We start from the raw sequence: 15,126 nt of genomic DNA on the forward strand, positions 1-15,126 counted from the left end.
CATATGGTGGAAAGCAGGGAATGAGACTTATAATACTCAAAGCAGAGAGTAAATACAAACGGATTTACAATCATCTGTCCGACGGCATAATACAACCGCCCCCAAAATTAGGCGAAGAATAATATACATTCGATGACTAGGCGAAGAGGCTTCATTTCACTTGATTAAACCATCCCATCCAGCTCTGCAGCCCCACGCCATAGCCAAACCTTCGGGGACCCATTGTCCTACGGAGTTCCTCGGAGGCGCCCACTAGACTGGGATGTATGCAAGCCATGGAGTCTGAAACAGACTCCGCATACGAAGCCGATGTTACAGTGGCCATGCACTATTGACGGGGACGAGAGGCAGCTTATCTTTTTGTCTCTTCGAAGTGGATACAAAAGCGCGTGTCATTGGATTGTAACTTGCATGACTCGTTTGGTCTGTTGTTGCTTTTTCTATTCAATGTATGCATCGAAAAGGTGGAGTTGGCTGATTCCAGGAGGTCAATTAGGGTTCGATATCGAGTGGATCATACTAAGATTTGGCCCTAAGTCTGGGAAGTTGAGCTATAACTGGTGGACTCATATGTCCCCTGTCAGCGCGATTCTCGACTAAAGAGGGACGATCTCCGGTCAATCAACCCAACTCAGAATATGAGTCTCGTAATGTTGGATCGGACATTCACTCGTGCTCTGGTCGATCGACGATCAGACACGAACGACGGGTCTGTACCTGACTCCAGTGGGGTAAACAGACAAAGGGTCAATCACTCGAGATTTTAAGGAGGATGGGAATTGTCTTCCTCCCTGCTGACTGTCCTCGCAATTTGCCAGTTAATCTATATGCTGACAGGGGTGTAAGACATCAATCTATTGTGCGGGTGGCGACCCAACATGGGGATTGTCTGTCCAGCGGGGTGGAGTGGCGTCTGTCAAAGGAAATTCTCCGCTGATTATTTGATTCAATTGATGATCTGAATTATACCTACCTATAAGCACTGACAGCTATAGCCCCAATTATTGGATAGCGACATAGTGGTTAAACAGTGAGGAGTCTTTCTAATAGACCCCAGTCCCCACACGCTTTTATCCGAGCAACTTGGCTAATCTCCTATTTAGTCCTAGATATAATCCGGTCTAATAAGTGGCCTAAGAACAATCCAGCCTAATGACTGGCTTAAATACTACCCAGCCCAATAAGTGGATAAAATCACCCGTCTTTCCACTGGTGAGACATCGACAATCGCATTCAGGATAGACCGGCGGAGTTACATCCGATCGAGCCCTAACCGACGGCCAACATGGCACCGTCGACACTAGTAGGAGATTAGCTGCCTGCGCCAGCCTAATGGATGAACAAGCTTGAGACACGACTCTTGAGCATGCAATATTTAACTCGCGATCCCTGCTGTTCTTATCTTTTTGCGATGTGATTTTCTCCTCTCCAGTGAAGATCTCCAGGTCTATCTCCAAGGAAAGAAATGCGCTGGCATCTAGTAGCAACAGCAGCTCTGCTGGCCTTTTCGCCAGCATCTGCCTCGCCCACTGATCCCTGGGACGCGCTGGCTGGGAAAGCACTTCACAATCAAGCGCAGTATCATTCGTCTCACAAGGGGCATGGCTCCTGTAACCCGAAGACGGTGTCGGTTCGTCGCGAGTGGTATGTTATCTGGTTCTATCTTCAATCAACCAGATCAGTAATCAAGGATATAACAAAAGAGCCATAAGTTGACTGAGACACAAACAGGGGATCCCTATCCAAGCGCGAACGAAAAGACTACATCTCCGCCGTCAACTGTCTCCACTCGAAGCCGTCCAAATCCGACCCCTCGTTCGCCCCCGGCGCGCGCAATCGCTACGACGACTTTGTCGCCGTGCATATCAACCAGACGATCTATATCCATGCCACCGTATTCCCCCCCCTCCCCTCCATAATTCCGGGACACGAGCTTGAGTAGAACTAATTCTGGAAATCAAGGGCTCTTTCCTCACCTGGCACCGCTACTTCACCTGGGCCTACGAGCAAGCCCTGCGTAACGAGTGCGGCTACAAAGGGGCTCAACCCTACTACGCCTGGAACAAATACGCCGCCGACCCTCTTTCTTCTCCCATGTTTGATGGCTCCGAGTACAGCATGTCTGGCGATGGGTCCTTCGTCGAGCATGAGGGTCCCGAGGCGGCCCCGGGTATTATCCTGAAGCCTGGGAAGGGAGGTGGTTGTATTACCTCTGGGCCGTTTAAGAAGTACCCCTCCCCCCACCTTCCTTATCATCCCCCCCTCCCCCCACACACATCTTGAATAGAAAGATAGAACGAAAACTGACTATAATCAAGCTGGAAAGTCAACCTCGGCCCCGTCCTCCCCAGCCTGAAAATCCCCGGCCTGGAACCCCCGCAGGACGACCCCACCCACGGCCTGGGCTACAACCCGCGCTGTCTGCGTCGTGATATCTCCACGGACGCCTCCAGATGGACCGCGACCGAGCATGTCATCGACCTGATTAAGAATTATCCTACTATCGGGCAATTCCAGGACCGTATGCAGGGCGACTTTCCCAAGGGCTATCTGGGTATTCATTCCGGAGGGCATTATACGATTGGGGGGGATCCTGGTGGTGTAAGTCTTTTCCTACTGCTATTTTTCCTTTGGTTTTCTCCTGCTTTGTGCTTCATTGGCATACGTAAGGAATGAATAGAGGAATGAATGACTGACAAGAAGAATAGGACTTCGCCGTCTCCCCCGGCGACCCCGCCTTCTTCCTCCACCACGCAGCCATCGACCGCGCCTTCTGGACATGGCAGAATCTGGACCCGTCGAAGCGGACGTTCGTCGCTGCTGGTCCGTCCATCATGCCTGGAATTGGCGTTGACGCGCCGAATGTGACGCTCGACTATCCCATCGATCTGTCGAGTATGTTGGCTGCGCCGAAGACGATTCGCGAGTTGTCGGATACAGCTGCTGGGCCGTTTTGTTATGTTTATCTGTGAGCCTACTTTGCTTTGCTTGTAGATATGGGATGGTGTGGGTGGGTGGGTATTGTGCAATATAATAATTAGTTGAATTAATAATATTGGTGTGTTATTGTTGGGTTGGTTAGTTGATAGATGTCTGTATGTATAGGTTTGTTGCGTTAAAAGAGAAGGAATCATCACTCGGCCATAGAAAATATAATGATATGTTTGGCCTTCGCAAGAAACCCTATATATTCAGTGCGACAATAAATTAGGCAAGGTTGTTATAGTACTCTGCAGAAGTGAGTTACTATACTATACTGAGTCCAAGGTTACTGTAGAACATCCAAGTCATGCTGTGATGGAGTCACCCGCGAGCACCAGTTGCACCATGCGCGGTCCAGACCTGCCTCCTCCCGCGTGAGATATTCGCCCGTTCGGCGCTCATCCTCGTGATCCTCGGTGTATGCCCCCACCGTTATGTGCTTCCTCACTGTGTGCTCGATGGGTCCGCCGTGCTCAAAGATGTGCCGCAGGAGGTCCTCCACCCCTTCCTCGCCGTAAGACCCCAAAAGGCGAAAGCGGATCCCGGCGGTGTCCTGCCGGAAGTCCTCCCACGATTCCTCGTCAGGCGACTCCGCATCGTTTCGACCGTGGAATGAATCGACACCGCCGGTGAGCGAGTCGTGTGAATCGCACCCCATCACCAGTTCGACGTCCTGAGCCGCCAGGCAGTGTTTGCCTCGCCAGCACCTCAGCCTTTGCCAGTTCCCGCTGACGCAAGACCTGATGCGCCAGCTCCACATTTGCCGGTGGACGAGATCGTCGCTGCTCAGCCGCTGGCCGCATGGTTGGCAGAGCCATATGGAGACTTTGCAGGTGCAGATGTTGCGCCGGACGGCTGATTGGGTAGAACATGAGGAGGCCAGTGGTTGAAGTTGCGATAGCGGAGCCGTGAGACAGGTCGTGCAGAGACGCCGGATGCGGCTTTTGAGCATGATGTTCGTGGCCGGTTTGGCCACGCAGTTCTAGTTTGTCAGAACTTTCCAACAGGGGCTGTCTCGGTGTCCTCATATTCATAGAAGAGTGGGCGACAGACGCAAGACCAGAGCAAAAAGGGGAGTTGACAACACACCCGACAAACGACCTTCGAGCACTTTCGACACTCGGCCACCATATCCCGAGCACACTTGCCGCGTCTGACTTTGGCCGAACTGCCCACCACTCTCACCAGGGGTTCAGCGTCCAATGTCGTCTCCACGCGTTCGCTTTCGCAGCGCAGAGTTATCTTGGACAGCTGTTGGCGGTACGGGCCCAGATTCGCGTGAAATCGACGGCATGTCCGGGAGAGCGCGTGCATGGTATTCAAGTCCACCGCGCGGGCAATCTCCTTGACAATCCTGATGTCGAGTCAGTAAGTCAATTGAGCCTATACATTCGTATGCGTACGGATAGCAGCTGAGAGCAGCTGCAAAGCGGCTCTGGTTCAGATCCGGTTGGTCTGCCATAGCCCGGGACTCTGGAGATTCGGGTGTCCGATCCGCATGCTCTGCTACAGAGGTGGAGTAGGCGTAGCGCATTGCTGGCTTTGTGGGCCCAGGGAATGGATGGGATAGGGCGTGTGGGTTCTCCACGAAGTGGTTCTGGTCGAGCCCATCGTTCTCTAAATCCACAAATACGACCATTTTTTCGACGTAGGGACGCGGTCACAGTGCGCTAGAGACGATTATAAAAAACCACAAACGACAATGAAATCAAAGAGCCCGAGAATAATGAAGTCAACCCGGCGAGTCCATGGTTTTGTATCGAACGAAGCAATCTGTAGATACAAAGGTCAGTCCAGTCGGATGATGCGGGGGAAGAAATCCGTCCAGATCCGGGTCCGGGAGCGGAATTAGCCCCGATTAAGGAAGGGGAAATACGGGCAACCTACAGATATCTTCCTTTTGGCTAGAGATGAACCGGTTCCTGGCTGCAATGGACATCTCGCCATGACGCTTTGCTCCGCTTCTGTCTATCTTATCGATCAGCGATGCCCCTCCCAGTCACATGACAGACCATCACATGATATGCCAGTGACTCACTGTCAGCTGACTGTCACATGGGTACTTTCCCAACCTGGACTAGCGCGGGCCCTCGGGAAGATTCCGAGTCGGAGTTTCTCCTCTGTATATCTATACATCTAGAGTATCATTACGAGATTCTTGGAATTGACCCCACCGACACACTTGTTGTCGTTACGGGGTAAGCTCTTCCACTGGATGTCCTGCCAGTCAATTATATAACGTCTAGAGAACCTCAATTTTGAAATCACCAACCAAGATGGTGGACGGACACTCGCGTTCCGATTTCTCCGAAGATTGTATTGTTGCGTCCAGGTCCACAAGCGGACCTCTGACATTCTATGCGGGGTGAGGTCATGCCATGTAGACACTTCAGATAACGTTGACTGACAGGCATGTGCTTCAACACTGCTCAGAGCTGGAGCTGCCGGCGATATCAAGCCCGGTTAATACCCCTCCGAAGAGCTGTCCTTTCCGGTCTATATATCATCGCGTAGTCAAGAAACCCGCCAGGGACCCAGTCATCGGCGTTTTGACTGTCCTTCGAGGTCATATACTTCAAAATCCAAGAACATCACGATTTGGTATCCATCACAGAGGCCAGTCTGTCTGTATTGTCTATACGGTGGCAGATGGAGTCATCGTACTTCATTCGAACGTCCATAAGAGCCCGAGTCGAGCTCTCCGTGTTTGGCATGGATACGGATGATTCAAAGTGAAAACGGTTCAACATGTATACATCCTGTCAAGAGCATATCTGTGCTCCTGCAGCTTCTGGGTAATCCCCCGAGCACGAGGGGTTATCGTACTGGATGGTCTGGCCCAGCCATCAGCTCCAACCAAGCCGTATCGTCTTTGCCCAGGGAAATCCACACCGAATTTCGAAATCAAAAACTTTATTCCACGATCTACACCGAGTATGATGAACAGATCGGATCTCCTTGTTCATATACTTGCTATAGGGACGTCGGACCCTTCCTACATGTCGGCCGATAATCATAGTGTGGGGCCATAATTGGGGTAAATTACGAGTATTGTCCTCCCCGAGTAACGAATGATATCGCAAGCACCCAGTACCCAGTACCACTCAGCGGTACCGGTACCCACTCCAGCCTTCCAGTGATTCCAGTGACCCCGGACGTCCGAGGCAATTACTCAAGATCTATTGAGATCGGTGGGGTTCATGTCGCCTTCTTATAACACTCCCTCTCCCTGCGATACTTGTTGGATTTGTCTCTTCCTTTGTAGTAATACTTGCTCGTCTAAACCACTATCCACTCCACCATGCCTCTGAATTCACAAGCGGTCTACGCCCGATCGCAAGCCGATCTGGTGCCTTTCACCAGCCGGAGAAGCACCGTCCACAGCACCAAGGGCATCGTAACATGCACACAGCCGCTCGCCGCTGCGGCGGGTCAACGCATCCTGAAAGAAGGCGGAAATGCAGCTGTATGGCCGATCAGTCCTTGCCTCGTGAACCTCTCAAGCTAACCCCTCACAGGACGCTGCAGTAGCAGTAGGCATGTACCACCTGTCCCCCGCGGGGTAACATCCCACTAACCAGAGACAGCCGCTGCATTGAACATGACGGAGCCCGCCTCAACCGGTATCGGGGGTGATATGTTCTGTCTCTACTACGATGCTAAGACGAAGAAAGTCCACTCGCTCAACGGGTCCGGTCGATCGGCCGGTAAGGCGACCCTGGAGCAGGTTCGCAAGGATCTGAATGTCGGCCCGAACGATGTGGGCGCTATTCCCATGAGAAGCGTCCATGCGGTGACCACGCCCGGTGCGGCGGCCGGTTGGGTCGATACCGTGCAGCGCTTCGGTAGCGGGAAGGTGTCATTGGAGCAGATCTTGCTCCCTGCCATTGAACTGGGCGAGGAGGGGTTCCCTGTCTCCGAACTGTCTGCCTCCTTCGTAAGTGGCAATTCCTTATATCCTCTCAGCTTTATTTGGACCATAGATGACTGACTCCAACACCACTACAGTGGAATGAAGGCGAAGAACTCCTCCGCAACTCGTCTCCCAACTTCGCAGAGATGCTCAAGGCCGACAGCAAGGCCAAAGATGGATGCCGCAGTCCCCGGGCCGGCGAGATCATGAAGAACCCCAACTTGGCGCGAACCTTCCGGGCCCTCGCCACAGAGGGAAAGAAGGGCTTCTACGAGGGACGCGTCGCCGAGGAGCTGGTGAAGGTGGTCCAGGCCCGCGGAGGCTACCTCTCCCTCGAGGACCTCAAACACCACGCCGAAACCGGCAGCCAGGACACCGAAGCCATGAGCCTGAAATTCACCGGCCAAGACATCGTCCAGAAGCAAACCGCCGGCACAGACACCGAAACCAACCAAGGCGTGCAAATCTGGGAACACCCCCCCAACGGCCAAGGCATCGTCGCCCTCATGGCCCTCGGCATCCTCGAGCAGCTCGAACAAAGCGGCCAAATCCCCAAGTTCACACCCGAGCAGCACAACTCCGCCGAATACCTCCACGCGATCATCGAAAGCCTACGCATCGCCTTCGCCGACGCCTGCTGGTACGTGACCGATCCCGACGTCGAAAAAGTGCCCCAAGAAGGCCTCCTCGACCCAGCCTACCTCGCCGAGCGCGCCAAGCTCTTCCGCCCCGACGCCGCCGCCGCAGACATCCCCGACCACGGCAGCCCCGCCCACCAACACTGCGACACCGTCTACTTCGCCGTCACCGACCACCTCGGCAACGGCATCTCCTTCATCAACAGCAACTACGAGGGCTTCGGCTCAGCCATCATCCCCAAGGGCTGCGGCTTCACGCTGCAGAACCGCGGCGCCAATTTCTCCCTCAGCCCCGGGCATCCTAACGCGCTCGCGCCCCGCAAACGCCCCTACCACACTATCATCCCCGCGATGGTCACCAACGTCTCTGACGGCTCGCTGCACTCCGTCTACGGCGTCATGGGCGGCTTCATGCAGCCTCAGGGCCATGTCCAGGTGTTGCTGAACATGCTTGCCTTCGGCTACCATCCGCAGGCGGCGCTCGACTCGCCTAGGATCTGCATCGCGGCTGGTACGCCTGAGATTGGACACCCTGTTGATCGCACCGTTTGGGTGGAGGAGGGTATTAGTGAGGAGGCTGTTGCGGGATTACGGAAATTGGGCCATAGTGTGGAGGTGTTGAGTGGGTGGGCGCGGGGCCGGTTCGGTCGGGGACAGATCATTCGTGTGCATCATGATGATGGGCAGTTGGTGTATAGTGCTGGGAGTGATCAGCGGGGTGATGGTATGGCTGTGCCTGTGGTTTGATTTGCATGTTTCTTTGTTTGTTAGATATACATACGCAATGTTATGATTTGAGATCTACGAGGAGTTATAGGATGTTGGGCTTCCACATCGCTGAGTAGAGTCATGTATCCTCTCATAGAGTAGTGTATAATGGTGTGAGGTATGTTGATACAGAAACGATTGAAGTCGTAATGGACAGGGACCAAAGAATAAATGGCTAGGAGTCATCATTCACAAGCGACAGCGTATATAAACATATAGACAAAAATCAGATATATACCAACATGAACATGTAAACAAAACTAAATAAAACACCATCAATGCCGCAATCGCTTCTCACAAAATGCTGATCAATCCACCCAGTTTTTCTTTCGGCGCTCAAACGTTGATAAAGCCACACCGGAGAATGGTTGTAAGTACCCCGAAAAAAAAAAAGGGAGATTGAAGAAAAAGAAAAGAAGAAATAAAAAAAGCGGGCAAAGAAAACAGATACCAAACAATATCGTATACTCATCACTAATAAGCAGGAATCGCAGATTTGATAAGCGACTTGAGCTTCGACGGTTTCCGCGCCGGAGGTGACGGCTCCCGTCGTTTATGGTGACGCCGACGAGCCTCACCACTCGGGCGCTCGCCGTTGTGTCGCTCGCTGCTGTGGCGATGACGCCGATGGCCTGCTTCCTCCTTGGATGCGCGGATTTTCGCTTGCTCCGCCGCCTCCGCCGCCTCGGCCTCCGCCTCTTGACGCTGCCGTTCCTGCTCCACCTGCTGTCGCTCTTTCTCTTCGGCTTCGGCCTTCTTGCGGGCTCGGTATTCGCGGCGGGCCTGCCGGTCCTCGTCATAGTGGTAAGATCCACCGGAACGTTCGCTGGGCGTTCGGTCTCCGTTAGAGTGACGGGGGCTCGTGGAAGAGCGCCTGTACTTTTCCGAAACATATTCGGCGGCCCTAGTGCCATTGACCATGAGAAGGGGGCCGTTGGTGTCTGATTTGCCAGCTGTCATGTATTTGAGGAAAGCTTTTGGCTTGGGACCTGCGTGCTCACGCTCGCGCTCGCGGCTGTCCGACTTTTCCGAGGTATGGTGGCGTGACTTATTTTCATTGTCTCGAGAGGAGCCGTCCGAGCGTTTCACACGGTCGCGCTTGTCATGTTCGCCGGTTCGGGATTCGCGGCGAACCATCTTCTCTTCTTGGCGGAGCTTGAGGTCGTGTTGCCGCTTCGCTTCTTCGAGTGCTGTCGTCCAGCGGTTCTTTAGGATGTTACCGCGTTCGCTCTTTTGGCGTTGAACTTGAACTTGCTGCTCCTCGCGCCCACGTCCACGCTCGCGATCACGCTCGCGGTCGTGTCCACGTTCATGTCCACGTTCATTTCTGCTATGACCGCGTTCGCGTTCACGCTCATGGCTGCGTTCATGTCCGCCCTGGCCGCGTTCGCGTTCACGTTCACGCAGTTGCTCGAGACCGCGCTCAAATCCAAGTTCAAACCCGCGCTCATATCCGTGACGTTCACGTTCATGCTCGCGACCCGATTCAGGAGAGCGTCTCTTCTTCTTTCTGCTTGATTTTGCCAGTTCGGGGCCTGCCGCTGCTGCCACCGCTGCGCCTGCTAAACCCAAGGCTGCTGTATTTTCGAACGAAATGCCATCTCCGGATGAGACGGTAGGCTCAGGATCTTCCAGTGGATCTTCAGACAGATCTTCTGAAACTTCCCTTGCCGCGGAGGGTTCTTCGAGTGAGACTTCTTCGGCCATATCGGGATCTTCGACAGGAAGAGCCTCCTCACGAGGGGCTGACTCCTCGTCGGGTTCTGGACTGACAGCCTCTACGGCAGGTGTCTCGTCCGCGGGTGCAGGTTCTTCGGCGGGTGCAGGTTCTTCGGCGGGTGCAGGCTCTTCTGCGGGTGCAGGCTCTTCGGGGGGTGCAGGTTCTTCGGCAGGTGCAGGTTCTTCGGCGGGTGCAGGCTCTTCTGCGGGTGCAGGTTCTTCGGCGGGTGCAGGTTCTTCGGCAGGTGCAGGTTCTTCGATAGCTGTAGGTTCCTCGGCCACAGACTCCGTAGGATCAACAGGCTCTTCAGGAGCAGCTTCCTCGGCCGGTGGTTCGATAATTTCAGGCTCTGCAGCCGGCTCCACCTCGGATTTCGCCTCATCAACCCCGTCCCGTGGAGTTTCTTCTGCCGGAGGAGCGTCGTTTGGTGCTTCAGCTGGCGCTGGCTCTTCGACTAGCTCCTCCTTAGGCGATTCTTCCTCCACAGGAGACTCCTCGGTAGCTGCCTCAGGTACGGTTTCATCTACCGCTTCGAGGGCCGGCTCGTCATGTGGCGCATCGTCCATAGCATTAGTTTCGGGTGCAGGTGCAGCATCGGCCGGCTCTATATCGGTTTCTATTTCAAGGTCAACTACATCTTGCGCCCTTGCTAATGCTTCCTCCTCCGCCTCAGCGTCCTCGGCAGCTTGTCTCTCGGCTTCTGCCTTTTCGGCTTCGACTTTATCGGATTCTGCGGAAGGATCACATTCTGGAAATTCATCGTCTGAGTGTAAGGTCAGTTGAATTTGTAAGCGGATTAAATGTATAGGCGTACCATTACTGGGCCCATCCATACTTTCGCCCGCGGTTTCTAGATTTGCGTCGGCGGCAGAATCATCAGGCACATCGTCTTGGGGTGTGTCTGCTGAGGCATCTGCCGGGGCGGGCTCATCCGCCGGCGTGGATTCTTCTGCCAAAGCCGGGGCCTCTTTAGGTTCTGCGGGTTCTTCCACGGGAGCTGGGTCGTCGATCGGAGTAGGCTCTTCCGCCGCAGCTGACTCCTCCGCAGCTTCCTCTGCCCTAGCGGGTTCTTCAGCTGGAGTAGGGTTCTCAACTGGAGCGGGATCCTCAGCTGGAGCAGGATCCTCGGCTGGAGTAGGCTCTTCTGCAGGCGCGTTCTCTTCTGTGACTTCTGCCGCCGGGGCGGATTCTTCTTCGGGAACCGGCTCTTCTGCTGGAGCAGACGCTTCCGCTGCAGCAGGCTCTTCTGCAGGTTCTTCCTTCTCGGCAGGTTTTTGTTCAGGAGTGGCCTCTTCTGCGGGAGCAGGGTCTTCGGATGGAACAGGCTCGTCGGGGGTTGTTCTGCCGGAGCGGGATCCTCCGTCGCTTCTTCTGCGGGGCGGGCTCTTCTGTAGGAGCCGGCTCTTCCGCCGCTGCTGCCTCTTCTACAAGCTCTTCTACTGGTGCGGACTCCTCGACTGCAGTAGGATCCTTAGTCGGAGTAGGATCTTCTGCGGGTTCTTCTGTCGGAGCGGGCTCTTCGGCTGCAGCGGCCTCTTCCGCAGGTTCTTCTGCTGGAGCAGGCTCCTCGACAGCAGCTGGATCCTCAACGGGATCAGGCTCTTCCGTCGGAGAAGGATCCTCGGCTGGAGTATGGTCTTCGGTTGAAACAGGATCTGCCGGAGCAGGATCTTCAGTCGGGATGGGCTCTTCGATGGGGGCGGGATCTTCTGCCGGAGCGGGCTCCTCAACTGGGGCAGGCTCTTCTGCGGGTTGTTCCACCGGGGTGGATTCTTCTGCCGGAACTGCCTCCACGCCTTCTTCTGCGGGAGCTGAATCGTCTGCCGGAGCGGGTTCTTCAGCTGAAACAGGATCTTCGGTCGGGGCAGGACCGTCAGTCGCAGCAGCCTCTTCTGTAGAAGCAGGTTCCTCAGCTGAAGCAGATTCTTCTGGCGATTCTACCGCCGGGGCGGGCTCTTCTGTCGGGGCTGGATCTGCTGGGGCGGCAGCGTCCTCAGGCGTATCGTCTTGCGGTGCGTCTGCTTCGGGAGCGGTGGTTGAGTCTTCTTCCGGGGTGGTTCTTCCCCCGCATTCGTATTTTCTACCGGAGGCTCGTCTTTCGTCTCATCGAGGGTGCCCTCTTCTGCTGGATTCGAATCTGGGCCAGCACTATCGCCTTCTAGTGGAGGATTCTCCCCTTCGCCATTCGTTTCCGGTGCGGCATCGGCTGGACTTTCAGTTGCCTCTGCCGGGGGATCTGGGGGAGCATCTGCGGGCGGTTCTCCTGCGGGTTCTACCGCATCGGTCGATTCTTTAAATTACTTAGCATGACTCGAGCAATAAAAATACAAGATTGAATAAAGAGAGCGGTTGTAGAACTAAACAACAACATACCACCAGTCTCTGGAGGTGAGGGTTCCGCCGGAGGATCACTGGGACTTTCCTCCGGGCAGCTTCCGGGGCAGCTTCCGGGGCAGCAGTAGGTTCTGCGTCAGGGGGGTTGTTGTTCTGGTCCTTAGGCGCCGTCAGAGGGTCCGAAGAAGATGCAGCAGCAACAGGATAGAAAGAATATTTTAGAGTAGAGCGATCAAAGGTCTGATAATGACGCTCGAAAGACTGATACTGGAACGTGGGAAGTTGTGCGTACTGAACAGGGCAGGCCATTTTCACCAGCTTCAACCGCCGTCGCCGGGGAGGGGTCGGTTGAGGTCTGCTCTGGATTGGACAATTGATTGTCGTTTACAGGAAGCCTTTTATTGTTGTTGGCGGCGTTGTTGTTCTTCTTCTTCTTTGCCTTTTTATTAGCCATAACATCGAATCACCGGCTTGGCGACAGTTCAAGGGACCAGTGGAAGGAGGTGGACAAGTCAATATATAGAAATCAATTGGCAAATTATGGAAACGCCCTGTTCGGATATCGACAGGGACTGGGCAGATGATGCGATACGGGAAGTCAAGTAAGAATAGACGGGGCTGTGAAACGAGGAGAGCTGTGAAGGGTCAGGTTTGAGCCGACGACCGATCTATGAGAGAACAGAGAGGGGGAAGGGAGTAGCAGCATAGGCCAGCGGCCCGCCAACAACATAGCAACCCCTCCTGAGGATCGATGCAAGGCGACGTATCGTGGTTCGCGGAGAACCCAGTGGGATGGACAATCGAGCTCCCGTCTCGCTCGGGTGAGGACTGGGAACGTCATTGACGAACTGCCCAACGACATGGGATCTCATTGGACCACGTCTCACGGCCATGGGGGTCCTGGTGGACAAAGGTGGATAGACGGCCCATTCTGGGAAGCATCACTGGGGCAGAGAAAAATAGCCAAAAACGCTGATCCCTTTGCCTTCCATTGCTTTTTCTTTTTGGGCTTCCACCCCCGACGGCGCTCTCCGGCGCTCTCTGTTTGGAAAGGGCCGATTGCTCCGTTGGTAAATCCATGCGTGACAAAACAGAGTCCAAAATGGCTGCATTAGGGTTGCGTCTAGCGTATGGGCCGACCATTTGGGCAGTGTGCGTCAAATTCTATGTATCAATGACAGGCCCGACAGCATCCCATGAGACACGGACCAAGATCTAGATCAGAACAAGGCGCTCTCGCCACCTTCCACACCATCAAGGCGACGGTAGGACAAAAGTCCCCGTATCTAAACCACGGCTTTGGTGGTGCCATGGCATCGGAGTGAGCATGGCCCTGACCGTCGTTGACGAAGAGGAAGATATTTTTGGGATTTGTGCCCAACGCCACTTGCGGGCAGCGGCAGCGAAGAAGATGCAGGCTCAGTGGAGTTGAGACTGGGTCCCCCGGCGTCAGACTAGGGGGAAGGTTCAATGGAGCCAACCAGGACCTCCTAGAACTAAGAGGGTTGGAAAGGCATGATTGCTACAGTAACGCTTCGGAGGGTACAGTAGGCGTTCACCGCATCTGCATCAGTCACGCCCACGGGTAAGGAGATGAGGGTAACGAGCCCATAGTTCTATTGCTGTCTATCGAATGATAATGGAAAATGAGAGAGAAGAAGGAAGGACTTTGGGCTCCACTGAGAGAGACAAATCATCCGCCGATCATGGGATCGCCCGATCGGGTTAGGGCGGGACGATGGGAGATTTTGTCATGTTTGATCATTTTGGTCCTTTTGTTTCCAGTTCTACTATGGAACGCGCGATGGAATCAATAATCCTCCCATTATGCTCCGTGGCTTCCTAGTTGATGCCCATCAGAAGCCCGAAATAACCCGACGGATGACTCTCCGAATTGGTCCCTGGCAGGGTACGGCAGGAGATCATCCGGATGGGAATCAAACAAGTGGGTGACGGACCAGTGGAACCCGCCTAATAGTCCGAAAAGTGAGGCGGTCGCTGTTTTGGCAGTCGGTGAATGGGCGCCATGGCATGCACCAATAATTGATACCCCTCCCTGTTGGACCCGACGGACGATCGATGGACTTCCTTCTCCTTCCAGGCTTCTAGCCTTGATCTGAGTTGGACTGTCCTTACAAGTGGGGGATCAGAATCCAGTTCACCAGATGCCTCATCACGGACAGTGGCAAAGGTCCCAGTCAACATGGCGTCATGCCAGTACAAACGCAGCATTGAAGGCTATCTGATCGTCCGCAGCATCACTCTGTCGCTGTCATGTCGAGTTGTCCACAGAACCCAATGGCAAACGCAATCTGCCTCCGTGCCTCGTCCAGGGATGCGGATGGCATGACTCCGGATACCCCTCTTCAAGCAGGGAGTTAGACAACGCCTACCAGCCCTCCATCGACCCTGGGAGGTTTAGTTCTTACAAGGTCAGATTCTATCCCAATCCCTGCTACGGCCACGGACGCCTCATAATCACACGGTGCACATGTAGCGGGCCGGGTGTGATTCTCGGGCCTACGTCTACAGCCAATCAGCGGTGGGGAAAAAAGAATATGTATATACTCGATAGATCCAATAGATCTGAATCAACTTGTTCAAACTTCGTGGACTTATCACGTACGTTGATTCAAAATACATCCATGATCCAATCTGTTGTGGATCTACGCGGCCCTGGCTCGACATAATTGATTCCCAATGTGGTATAGTACGTAACGCGAGTTGGCGTTACGGACGCGCCGCGCACTCTTGGAGGACATTGAAATCCT

At 54.3% G+C, this 15,126-nt stretch overlaps 5 protein-coding genes across 5 annotated transcripts; 3 read left to right on the top strand and 2 right to left on the bottom strand.

Annotated features, from left to right (window-relative positions):
• Positions 1–20: 20 nt before the first annotated feature.
• P168DRAFT_309156 (tyrosinase family protein) lies at positions 21–2,972 on the top strand (the record flags this gene model as incomplete). The annotated part of the gene is made up of 6 exons (XM_024839268.1): positions 21–48; positions 1,491–1,644; positions 1,732–1,894; positions 1,963–2,228; positions 2,319–2,601; positions 2,709–2,972. 6 exons carry the CDS (start codon positions 21–23, stop codon positions 2,970–2,972), a joined length of 1,158 nt encoding a protein of 385 aa, XP_024695991.1.
• Positions 2,952–4,926, bottom strand: P168DRAFT_95428 (uncharacterized protein). The gene is made up of 5 exons (XM_024842238.1): positions 4,870–4,926; positions 4,386–4,755; positions 4,072–4,336; positions 3,258–3,964; positions 2,952–3,183 (listed from the first exon to the last, which is right to left on the bottom strand). The coding sequence occupies exons 2-4, from the start codon at positions 4,619–4,621 to the stop codon at positions 3,269–3,271; spliced, it is 1,197 nt and encodes a 398-aa protein (XP_024695992.1). The 5' UTR covers positions 4,622–4,755; positions 4,870–4,926; the 3' UTR covers positions 2,952–3,183; positions 3,258–3,268.
• Positions 4,927–6,283: 1,357 nt separating this feature from the next.
• P168DRAFT_295258 (gamma-glutamyltransferase family protein) lies at positions 6,284–8,280 on the top strand (the record flags this gene model as incomplete). The annotated part of the gene is made up of 4 exons (XM_024838026.1): positions 6,284–6,448; positions 6,501–6,519; positions 6,570–6,919; positions 6,991–8,280. The coding sequence occupies 4 exons, from the start codon at positions 6,284–6,286 to the stop codon at positions 8,278–8,280; spliced, it is 1,824 nt and encodes a 607-aa protein (XP_024695993.1).
• Positions 8,281–8,377: 97 nt separating this feature from the next.
• On the bottom strand, positions 8,378–11,095 carry P168DRAFT_95392 (PE repeat family protein). Its single transcript, XM_024842237.1, has one exon. It carries the CDS (start codon positions 10,852–10,854, stop codon positions 8,776–8,778), a length of 2,079 nt encoding a protein of 692 aa, XP_024695994.1. The 5' UTR covers positions 10,855–11,095; the 3' UTR covers positions 8,378–8,775.
• Positions 11,096–12,459, top strand: P168DRAFT_95663 (uncharacterized protein). The gene has a single exon (XM_024842240.1). The coding sequence runs from the start codon at positions 11,337–11,339 to the stop codon at positions 12,315–12,317; it is 981 nt and encodes a 326-aa protein (XP_024695995.1). The 5' UTR covers positions 11,096–11,336; the 3' UTR covers positions 12,318–12,459.
• Positions 12,460–15,126: the final 2,667 nt, after the last annotated feature.

The sequence above is a fragment of the Aspergillus campestris genome (assembly GCF_002847485.1).
Source record: "Aspergillus campestris IBT 28561 chromosome Unknown P168scaffold_2, whole genome shotgun sequence".
NCBI lineage: Eukaryota > Fungi > Ascomycota > Eurotiomycetes > Eurotiales > Aspergillaceae > Aspergillus > Aspergillus campestris.

Coding starts and splice junctions, on each gene's coding strand:
- P168DRAFT_95428 (XM_024842238.1), bottom strand. CDS start 4,621: ATGGTCGTATTTGTGGATTTAGAGAACGATGGGCTCGACCAGAACCAC. Junction 4,337..4,385: donor GCTGCTCTCAGCTGCTATCC/GTACGCATACGA, acceptor ACTCGACATCAG/GATTGTCAAGGAGATTGCCC. Junction 3,965..4,071: donor GCTCGAAGGTCGTTTGTCGG/GTGTGTTGTCAA, acceptor CTGACAAACTAG/AACTGCGTGGCCAAACCGGC.
- P168DRAFT_95392 (XM_024842237.1), bottom strand. CDS start 10,854: ATGGATGGGCCCAGTAATGGTACGCCTATACATTTAATCCGCTTACAA.
- P168DRAFT_95663 (XM_024842240.1), top strand. CDS start 11,337: ATGGAACAGGCTCGTCGGGGGTTGTTCTGCCGGAGCGGGATCCTCCGT.